This window comes from Mastigoproctus giganteus, chromosome 11 (assembly GCF_048544385.1).
Source record: "Mastigoproctus giganteus isolate SK-2022 chromosome 11, ASM4854438v1, whole genome shotgun sequence".
Lineage (NCBI taxonomy): Eukaryota > Metazoa > Arthropoda > Arachnida > Uropygi > Thelyphonidae > Mastigoproctus > Mastigoproctus giganteus.
In genome coordinates, this window is record NC_143585.1 from 158,008,284 (window position 1) to 158,020,433 (window position 12,150).

Below are 12,150 nucleotides of genomic sequence, written 5' to 3' on the forward strand. Positions count from 1 at the left end.
GATAACATCATCTGTTGGTCCCACTGTAAAGAATTTAAATACTGTCTGATATCGTCGTTGTCGCCTCTACGAAAGCAAAAACCCTTCCCTTTACTCCTGATGGTAGTTACCTCTTTGAGTAAATCCCACTTCAGCACACTGTGATCACTGCCACGTAGTAGTTCCTTTATCTGCCGATTCTTAATGCTTGAAGAATCAGTACTGATAATCAGATCAAGAGTATTACTCCCCCCAGTTGCCTCCCAAATATGCTGATGTAGAAAACAATCATCCAATAAATCCACAAAAGCCTTGTTAGTGTGTGAGTGACCAAACCACAAATTCCAGTCAATATCTGGGAAGCTAAAATCTCCCATTATAAGACTCTGATTTACTGGCCCACTCCATTTCCCCGTACAGTTTCTTCTTATACTCATCAGAGTCATTAGGCCTATAGCACACTCCTACTCTTAATTTTGATCTTCCAATGCTTATGTCACACCAAACTGACTTGACACTGCACTCTCCAGCGATGCCAACTGGCTTCACTTCTTGGATTTTATGTTTCTTAACTAATGGCATAACCCCTCCTCCCTTCCTATCCTCTCTATCCTTTCTGTACACATTGTACTCCCCAAATTCCAGTTCTGCATTCCATCTGTGTGATACCACGTCTCTGATATCCCAACAATATCTGCCTATGATGTTTTGAGCAATACCTCAAATTCATCAAATTTATTTACCAAACTCCTAGCATTGGTGTACAAGCAAGTATACATGCACCTGTTCCTATTCTTAGCTACCCTAACACAAACCAATTGTGTTTACTTGTACCGCAATGATTCCCAGCAGTCTCTGAAATATCCTGCATCTTGTTTTCCAGGCTGCTGCTCATTGCAATAGAAGCAGTGCAAGAATCACTTTCACCTCTGCCAGTGGCTACTGTTAATCTATTAGTCCTTGTATCTCCCACCCAAGCTAGCAGTTTTCCGACCCGCATAACACTGCCTCGATAGCATCAGCAAATATACTTGCACCCTTTCTATTTAAGTGTATCCCATCCCTGTAGAAGCAATCTCTCCTGTTAACAAGTACAGTCCAGGCTGAAAAAAATTCTACCCCTTGAGCCTTGCACAATCTTTCCAGGGCCGAATTGATCGACAAGGCTCTCATCATATACTCCCTCCTATCGTGTCTGGGCAGAATTGCAGACACTTTCAAATTCAACCCTAATTCACGGCTTTTTTTCAACAGTGACCTGTACTTGTTAAATTATTCTGCCTGTCTCGTAATATCATTACTAATACTAACGATATTAATACTCTTAATATCATTAGTGTCAACGTGTACAACTATATCAACCTTTTGTGCCCTTAAAAGATGATATCTGCTCTACAACATCGTCAATCTTTGCCCCTGGCAGACATGCCTTGGTCCTGTTCCACCTATCCTTTTTACAAAGCATGTTCCCCATTTTCCTGACAATAGATTTACCAACAACTAGTTTCTGTGGGACCAGCACATTCTGCCTTGAGGGTTGTCGCTGTGTTGCGTGATGACCAAGTTCAAACTCTGGCATTGATGTGGGGAGCTGAGAGCTTGATGGGCCCATCAATTTAGATCCTTCGAGGGCATCCACCCTGTCCTTCAAGGTCTCATATAGGCCCATAACAACACTGAGTTGGCGCCTGATTTCCTTACACCCCTTACATCGCATGCACACACAAAGACATCCCCCATGGCACTATCATGTCCCGTACCCGATTGCTCCACAAAGATCATGCAAGCAGTGCATTTTAAAAAGCTGATTCAGAGGGCAACTGCCCCCCTCAGTTCTCCCCTGATCCACCGCACTACCATTCGCTTGAGCCTTTTGCTTTGCTGCTCTGGTCTGAGTCATGATTTTGATTTAATTTCAATAAAATTTCAATTTCATTACAAAATTATAACCCTAAACTTGTATCCCGACACAGTTATAACGCTATATATATTTCTCAGTATCGAGTATTATCCACGAGTTCCATTTATAATATACACGTAAGTTAGTTATAATCCAGTTTAATACAAATATATACTAATAAAATCAGTAGCTTTTGAGATGCGTGTCTCTTTGTCAACTGACAAATTAAATACAAAAATACAGCGAGCTGAGTGAGGCACGTTAATCATGCGTCATTGTTGTTGCACGGATGTGCACTGCTTTCTACACCACTGATCATCCAGCAATAAAACGGTTGTCTCTAGGATGGGATGTAAGACGTATGCCTTTCTGGCGATTTAATGCCTTTGGATTGTTTACTACGTTGAGTGACTCTAGCCATAGGCGGTGGCGAAAGTGTTGTGAGTGGTCTACTATTTCAAAGTCTCGTTTGGGGTCAAGATCGTGGTTGGTGGCCCAAAAATGTTCCGCGACCGCGGACTGGTCAGTTTCGGCAAGCCGAATTGCTCTGTCGTGTTCCATGAGGTGATCCTGGAGACGCCTTGATGTTTCTCCTATATGGCAACTGTTACAGTCTCTACAGGTGATGCGATATACCACATTGCTGCGTAAGACAGGTGTGACAGGGGTCTTCACGCTGGAGACAAGTGAACGTAGGTTCCTGCAGGGTAATTGCACACATTTGATGTTGTAACTTCTAAGGACCTTCGAGATCCGTCCTGACATGCCTGGATAATAGGGAATGTAGGCAGACGATATACCGACTTGGTTCGGTGGTCTTGGGTTGGATGTGAGTTCTTCTGCCTGTAATAGGCATTGAAATATGGGATGCATATGAATTATCAGGCGACAGAGAAGCTTATGGAGATTGTATAAGTTAGTCTGTAATCAAGTTACAAAGGAGGTTAGGCAAGCAAAGACAGATTATGAGAAATCTTTGGCTGAGGATGCTAAGAAAATGAGCAAGGACTTTACTTATTTTAACTATGACATGGGAATCACAGAGCACTGAAAAATATAGAAGGCTAAAATTATCAGTGCTACAAGTTGATAATAATACCACAGAAAAGGTTAAGCTAGCAGAAGCTGAGTGTTAGAAATCAGTAGGACAAGAAGTTTTTCATGAATATAAAAAGAAAAGAACATATTACAGCAGATTAACAAATTACAACTTAACAAATACTGTTCATGGTTTAGGTCTAAATGGATGTCAGATGAACTAATGAGACTCGTGGCAGAAAATAAAAATGGATGGGATGCATATGAATTATCAGGTGACAGAGAAGCTTATGAAGATTGTATAAGTTAGTCTGTAATCAAGTTACAAAGGAGGTTACATAAAGCCTTGAATGGTTTGAGCATGCTCAATGTCAATGGGATTCTTCCTCTTGCTCAGAATAATCACCTAAGAGGGCATAAATTCAAATTGAGGAAAGACAGATGTAGGATAAATGCGTGGAAATTTGCCTTTAGCCAGTGGGTAGTTGGTTGGTGGAACAGACTTCTATCCCTTGTTGTGGAAGTTGATAGCCAGAATAAATTTAAGGCTCAGCTGGACAGGTATTTCGAACGAACGGAGGGGTGAAATGGGGGTGGTTTTTTTTTCTTTTTTTGGCTGATGCTGCATAAACTCTCATTCTTGCATCATATGCCTCTACTAATGCTAAATGTGTTTAATTGAAGCTGAGCATCAGTATCAAAATTAGCAATATTTAAATTATAGATTTATTTTATTTGACAAATTTTCAAGTATAAAGTCAAGTAAAGCTCTTGGACTTGATTGTAATAATTCGATTTTTGACAAATTAAGTGAGAGAATGCATTGAACCATTAAAATTTGTTAAGAGGACATCTTTGGACAATGAAATTCCTTTGGACTGGAGAAGTGCCAGTGTATCACCAATACATAAAGGCTGGGAGTGAAGTCTTTAACTAAAGCTGGTTAATCTGACTTCACAAGTATAGTACAGGAGCATATAAAACTTGGACTTGATTGTAATAATTCGATTTTTGACAAATTAAGTGAGAGAATGCATTGAACCATTAAAATTTGTTAAGAGGACATCTTTGGACAATGAAATTCCTTTGGACTGAAGAAGTGCCAGTGTATCACCAATACATAAAGGCTGGGAGTGAAGTCTTTAACTAAAGCTGGTTAATCTGACTTCACAAGTATAGTACAGGAGCATATAAATAGAAATAATAGTCTGAAGAAAATACAGCATGGTTTTTAAAAGGAATATTATTTCCTAACTTTTACTAATTTATTTTGCTATTTTGAAAGCATTGCCCATGAGCTACATATAGGAAATAATATTTTCCTACATGCAGCTCATGGGCATGCTTTCAAAAAGAAATATTTTCCATGAGCTTCATTTAGGAAATAATAATAATATTTTTATAAATTTTTGATATTGTTTATTTGCTTTTTAGCAAAATGTATGACTCAATCCTGCACAGAGGTTGCTATAAGGTGGAAAATGTTAAGATTATGGGTAAGATTCTTTGATTGATTGCTGGTTGGCTGCAGGATAGTATGCAGAGTAGTGATTTTCAGACTGGGATAATATTAGAAGTGAGGTGTCCTTTAAGGATCAGTTGAGGGGCCACTCATGTTTCGTTTTCTTAAATGACATTGACGGAGGGTTAGAGGCTGTGATTTTAAATTTTTCATAAGATGTAAAGATTGGGAGAGCATTAATAATCAGCACCATTCACTGCTCCTTCAGAACTTGGATAGGCTTCAGGGATGGTCAGAAAATGTCAGCTATATTTTAATGCAGTAGAATGCAAAGCCTTATCATATATTTTGTGGGAGGAATTAAAAAGTGTAAAGGAGGAAATACATATTGGGGTTCGAATATAGATGGACATGAAGTGCATAGTAGACTGGCAACAGACAGAACCCTTCTTGTCCATTTGGTGATTTGCTTATAAAGTTAGGTCATAATTTCAGTCTATAAGAGGAAGTAGTATAATTCCGCAGATAAGAGGGGGGTTACAATCCTTCTATATAAGGCAATTTTAAGACCACACTTGGTGTGCTGTGTCTATGTATGGAGTCCACACCTGAAAAAAGAAATCCAGCACCTTGACAGGGTCCAGAGATAAACAACCAGCTCAATGAGATCTGAAAAATGACTCCCATATAAGGGAAGACTTCAAATATATGGGCTACAGCGCTTGGTAACGAGGTGCAGTAGAGGGAATCCAATTGTGGGCAGTTCTGAGCTGGTTAAATTATGGTGAAATGTTTACTGTTATGAATGATTCTGATCTAGAGCCATAAATTTGAATTATGAGGGAATACGTTTAGACTAGAATCATGGGAAGTTTTCTTTTGGCTAGTGAGTTGTTAACTAATGAAATAATTATACCTCTATGTGTAGTTGATGGATAGCCAACAACTTGGGTAAATTCAGAAATCCACAGGATATCTATGTCAGGTTGGAACACATAGGTAGGTTTTTCTCTTTTTTTATTTAACTTTTAATTAATTCAACTATTTATTTTATTTTTAAATTATTTTATTTATTCAGCTATTTTATTATTTTATTTTTTTGTTATTATTTTTTGGCTGGTGCAACAAAGGTCTATGGCTTCCCTGTCCTATGTTTTTTAATACTAATGGTGATTTTCCTAATTAAATAATTCTATTATATGAATGATTAACAGAATAAACTTCATTTTATAATAATTTATGTGGTTAGTTACATTCATGTTTCACATTATTCGTTATAAAAAATCAAAAAAATTATTCTTTCAAAACAAATTATTTGCATTCTTTTGTTTCTGCCAATTCACTCATATGTAATTTTTTGTATATGAAATTTAATGCACCTTTGGTTTGTTATTGCTATTGGATAACTTATTTGAGAGTCATACTTTTCAAAATCATTTATTGCTTAAAGTGCATTCATGTAATTTTACTTAGTTTTAAACGAAAAAATTTAACTGTGTTCATAAATATATTAAAAATAGTTTTCAGTACAGCAATATTTATACAGGAAGCTTTTATAACTTTAATGATATTTCAGATTAGTTGCATCTCTAGAAGAATACATACCTGATGAAGATACATGGAGATTACTCAGGCCAATGCCCACTTCTCGAATGGGTATGGCTTGTGCCGTGTTTGAGAGTGTAATCTGGTGCCTTGGTGGTATTGGTGGGGATGAATCAGCACCAGTTTTGGCCAGTACCCTGTCCTATGATCCATCTCATGATAGGTATGGTTATTGAACATTAATACAGTTAATGCAGTTCACTTACATAGTAGATATTTAGTATTGCCAATGTTATCTCTCTCTCTCTCTCTCTCTCTCTCTCTCTCTCTCTCTCTCTCTCTCTCTCTCAGTACAGTAGGTTACCGATTATTAAAATGGTTGGATCAATGAGTCTACTGCACTGAAAGTGATTAACAGCCATTCCACATTACTGTGGAATGGCTGTTAGTAATATATTTTCCCAACTGGTCTTTGGATCTTACTGGTTGTTTCACTTGTTAACTCTCTAATTGAATTTTTGAAGAAGGTTGCTCCTGATAAGAGAAGTAGAGAGAATATACAAAGAAGGAAATGAAAGTTAGAACTCTAATTGGGCACTCTCAAAATCAGAATTTGTACTCTTCTGAATACAGAAGGAAAGAAAAAGTGAGAAGTAATCATCTGTACTCATCAGGGCATGATTATTTCTTCAGAGAAAAACTGCTATTCCAAACAAATTCTACAAAATTAGTTGGAGGAAAATTCAAGCCAAAGCACTATATAATATGAGAAAAATATCACATTAGATGACTCTCCTTTTGAAAAATACTCCTAGAAAATATCATTACATCACTCACCTTTTGAAAAACACACCTACAAAATACTTAAAGAAAAAATAATTTACCAAACAAAATGGTGAATTAATGAACTTATCAGAAAATATGAAGTGATTCCTTCTCGCAATAGTTATAGATCACAACCTGTCATTGACCTTATACACGGAAATCTTACAGAGGCAATAAAGGAAAGCTTGTTGTTCATTGGGACCTAGCAAAAATTTCTGCTTTTATAGGCCCAGAACACATGTGAACCTTTGGGAACTGGCATTTGCAGCCTTTTGGTCTACATATACTGTTTTTTTTTTTTTTTTATTTTTCATCCATCTGGGCTGCTCTAGAATGGCTAGGGGTGAAAAGTTTAGTATTCAACTTCAGAGTATATTTTATGTTCACGTCATTTCATTAAATTATCAATCACCTCATAAATATATGAGGTAATTATCAATTACCTCATATATTCATTTTTTATATATTTTTTACAGTTTACTGATAGTTTTAAGTAATTTTCAGTACATTTGTATTAAGTTCAGTTTTTAAAAGGTTTTGCTGGTTTGAAGGTTTTAATGTTTTTAATGTAGAGGTTAAGGATTTTAGTTTAGGATCATTAATGATAGTATGTGCTTTACTGTGTTTCATTTTATTTCTTCATTTTTCTGAGCATACGGATTTTAATGAAGGCTTCATATTATCACTTCCATAGGATTTCAAATAGCAGTAATGGCAAATGATGCAAGAAAGCAAGCATAAGTCAAAAAAAAAAACTACACAGTTCACCCATCTGTATACCCTCCAAGAATTTCGCTAGTTCTTCCTTGAATTTATTTGACTCATCCACTTCCACAATAACAGATGGAAGTCTGTTCCATCAATCACCCACCCACTCGCTGAAGGCAAACTTCCACACATCTGTCCTGCAATCATCCTTCCTCAGCTTAAATTTATGCCCCCTCATGTGTGTAATCTCAGCAAGTGGAAGAATGCCATTAACATTCTGCTTGCTCAATCCATTCAAGGCTTTAAACACCTCAATGAGATCTCCCCTGTCATAGTGATTATCTGGTACATTTAACAGTTTGTTTTTCTTGGTTTCTATTAAGTATCGCACTCTGAGTCTTCTAATACTCAAGAGTCTTTAACTCTTGAATATTAGAATTAAATACATCTATTCAAATACTATAACCTAGAAAAGAAAATCACCTTTCTTTAACCCTTTTTTTATTTTTAGTTTATACTAACCCTCTCTTCTTTGCTTGGTTCTCTAAGTGGCATCGCACATGCCTCCACGTGGCAAGGCTGGTAAACTAGGCCAAAAAGAGCACACTTTGAGTGAGACAAACTTTGATTTATACGATTGCCAGATGCACCCCAAACCTAAAAAAAGAAATATAGTTCCAATGCAGGAACGGCCAAACATATCCTATTCCAACTTGAGGATGTTGCAGACATTTGTCCAGATAAGCCAAGCTGTGCTTGCTACCTGGGAGTCTAAAACATTGATGGAACTGATATTCGGGTGACACTCAAATCAAGTGGATCCAGTTTCAGCGAACTCTGGTTGGTCTGTCGGATCAAATCCTTTGCTTGCACCTTCACAATGGTGGGACTGTTATTAAGTCTGGGTATAACTCCCATATGCAAGTCCTGAAATACGGCACCTAGCACACTGTGGATGACCACCCAGGTGTGAACCAACATAACTGGGGTTTGAGGTGTGGTGCCCACACACCACACAGAGGAATGCTGCTGCTCTGTGTTGCCAGGCAATACTAGGTGATAGATTACTCTCATCAGATAATCCTTTATTAAATCATCTGGTGCATTACCACCACCTTGCTTATTGGAGGCTTGAAGTAGTGGAACCCATCTTTAGTCTCCAGAGTAAAGCTCCGGTAAACCCTCGCTCATCTCTTCCATCACGCAGTACGATTGATGTCTTTTGAGGTTATAATGGACATCACAGCGAGATCCAATCTTCCTTATATTTCGAGGGTAAAGCTCTAAAACAGTGTTCGCAGGCCGCCCACTAGTTAGCACACTGGACCAAACCTGTTGGTAACTCTCTAGGATGCTTCCAGATCTGCTAGTGTATAATCTTGCTGGCTCTACTCTGCCAGATAGCGACTGGAGGGAGTCGGAATAGTTTGTATATGGGGCACTGGCGAGGCCACATTATGTTGAGGAGCTGAGTATAATCTTACAATATGTATGCCATATCCAAAAATTTAATTACTTCATACACCAGACCCCCACCCACCCACCATTTCTTACTGCTGGATACACCATGAATTGTCAAACTAATAGATCAAACTTATCTGCAGAAAGATCTAAATCTCCGAAACACTTCCTCTTTCGTTTCACATATATACATGATCTCAGTTCTAATCTCAATGATGTCCATTTCAACTTATAGTCTGCCAAACCCCATGTATTTTTTCTGGCAAAATCTCAGTTATTGGTTGATTCAACCACTGCTCACCTCAGTTGTCCTAATTATTCACTGTATGATTCCTTTCGCTTCAAAGATGGCACCTGTGCATGTGTCTGTTCTGATATTCCCTCTCAGCGACTTAGTAATTTTGAATCTCCTCTTTTTGATCTCTGACTTAAAATCTCTCTACCACATTCTGTCAAATTCATCCGTTGCTTCTATTGTTCTCCAACCTCTACCAATCACTTGGAACTCAGACTTTGAAACTTTTAAACTTTTGAAACTCTTTGAAACTTGACTTTCTTCAGTCCAACCTTCCTAACAATGAGGTAATTTTCCCTGGTGATTTCAATATTCACAACTCCTGCTGGCTTCTGTTTTCTAGTCACACAGATCTGGCTAACAAGGAGGACGAGAGTAGCCTTGTGCAGGCAAATTTTTTTCTCTCCTGGAATAGAGAAGTTTTTTCTGTTTTATTAGCTTAAATTGGCATATTAACTTATTTTCTAGAGTAGCTTTATATTCCTAGTTATGATAACTACAAGTAGTTGCTCTTGACATCTCAAAGGCTTTTGATCGTGTTTGGCAAAAAGGTCTTCTAAACAAGCTTCCATCTTATGGTTTGCCAACTGTTTTTAGTAATTGGTTATCCAGTTTTCTCTCTGATCGCTCACTGAGGGTGATGGTAGATGGCGCTCTGTCTTCTAACTTCTCCACTAATGCCGGTGTCCCACAAGGTTCAGTTCTTTCCCCCACTCTTTTCCTCTTGTATATCAATGACCTTTTTCCATTGACTGGAAATCCTATCCATAGTTTTGCCGATGATAGCACATTGCATTCAACTTTCCATTTTGAGAAACCTTGTCCTGCTCAATCAGCTTCAACTTCTCGAAAATCTGCTACCAATTCCTTAAATGCCGATCTTCAAGTAATTCTCCAGTGGGGCAAAGACAACTTAGTTGATTTCAACCCTTCTAAAACTCAGTCTTGTCTTATATCTCGCAAAAAGGATTCTTCTGCTCCTATGCTTATCTTTAGTGACACTCCGATTTCTAGTCAAAATGATATATCTCTTTTGGGGGATTACCCTGACTTCTAATCTCTCTTGGCACAAGCACATTACAAATATTGCTTCCTCTGCATCTAAAAAACTTGGTTTTCTCTTTCGCTCTCGGCGTTACTTTTCTTCCAAACAGCTGCTCACTCTGTATAAATCGCAAATCCGCCCTGCCATGGAATATTGTTCCCACATCTGGGGTGGTGCCCCCAAAACCTCTCTCAGGGTTCTTGATTCCATTCAGAAGAGGGCAGTTAGGTTAATTAATGATTCATCTCTAACAGAGTCTCTCCACTCGCTTTCTCATAGACGTACAGTTTCTGCTGCATGCCTCTTCTACAGATACTTCCATGGGCACTGTTCTTCTGAATTGGCTTCTATAATTCCTGCTTTCTCTTTCAAAACAGTCCGAACACGTGCCACCACTAGTCAACATCCATTTACTGTCCAACTTCAAACCCACAGAACCAACTTTTCATCTTCCTCATTTATTCATTCAACTGCCGTTTTCTGGAACAAAACTTCCTTCATACTTATTTCCTGAAAATTACAGTCTACAGAAGTTCAAGTCCAATGTCAACAAATATCTTCTTTCGTCTTCTTAACCTCAAACCCAAGCACGGTACTAAGTACTATAGGTTCTAATACCTCTCGTGTTTGGGATTCACATTAAAAAAAAAAAAAAAAAAAAACTAGTTTAAAGTTTAACTTAGAGATTTTGTACGTATTACTTAGTATCGGTAAGGGTATCAAATCCACGTGTTACAAGTTGCAGCTCCGCTGAACGAGAAGTTTTTTAGCTATGTTTAGCCGCTTTATTGACCAATTGTTACATCAAATTATTTTCTATAAGCAGCTTATAGACCTGGTCAGGATTCTTAGTTTATTCTGAATTGAAACAGCGAGATTTAGAAGTTAATTAATACTTAAGTGTCCTTAGATTTACCGTTCGTAACTTGCCGCCATTGTTATATGATACAACATTATATCCTGAACTAGATAGCGTAAGCTTAGTATATATAGTATAGTATAGTATAATATATAATATAATATTTTCAATCAATCAGTAAAATCTATTAATCTTGTTAAACTTCATTGTAAATTAAATTGTACTTTTTAACTAAATACATATAACGACTTAGACTACAAACGCAACATAATTTGTTACGGAAGTTATATAAATGGAACTCATAGATAATACTTGATACTGAAAAATATATATAGCATTATAACTGTGTTGGGATACAAGTTTAGGGTTATAAATATCAGAGCAGCAAAGCAGAAGGCTCAATCTAATGGGAGTGATGCGGCTCAGTGGAGAACTGAGGGAGCGGGGATGGGGGCAGTTGGCTTCTGAATCACAGCCTTTTAAAATGCACTGCTTGCATGATGTTTGCATGCAATCGGGTACGGGACATGATAGTGCCATGGGGGATGTCTTTGTGTGTGCACGCGATGTAAGCAGTGTAAGGAAATCAGGCGACAATTCAGCGTTGTTAGGGGCCTATATGAGAGCTTGAAGGACAGGGTGGATGCCCTCAAAGGATCTAAATTGAGGGGCCCATCAAGCTCTCAGCTGCCCACATCAACGCCAGAGCTTGCACTTGATAATCACGCAACACAGTGGCAACCCCCAAGGCAGAACGCGCTGGTCCCACAGGAACTAGTAGTTGTTGGTGACTCTATTGTAAGGGAAATGGGGAACATGCTTTGTAAAAAGAATAGGTGGAACAGGACCAGGGTATGTCTGCCAGGGGCAAAGGTTGATGATGTTGTAGAGCGGATATCATCTTTTAAGTTCCCAAAGGTGATATAGCTGTACACGTTGGCACTAATGATATTAAGATTAGGAGACCGGCAGAATTACTTAACAAGTACAGGTCACTGTTGAAAAAAAGCTGTGAGTTAGGGTTGAATTTGAA

The 12,150-nt window shown here is 38.0% G+C and overlaps 1 protein-coding gene across 1 annotated transcript in view; it reads left to right on the forward strand.

Moving 5' to 3' along the window:
• Positions 1-12,150, forward strand: part of LOC150078531 (alpha-scruin-like) — a 153,318-nt gene that overhangs the window by 84,213 nt on the left and 56,955 nt on the right. Inside the window, exon 5 of the mRNA XM_090384599.1 lies at positions 5,956-6,147. Coding sequence (XP_090240725.1) covers positions 5,956-6,147 — 192 coding nt within the window. The remainder of the gene's footprint in view (positions 1-5,955; positions 6,148-12,150) is intronic.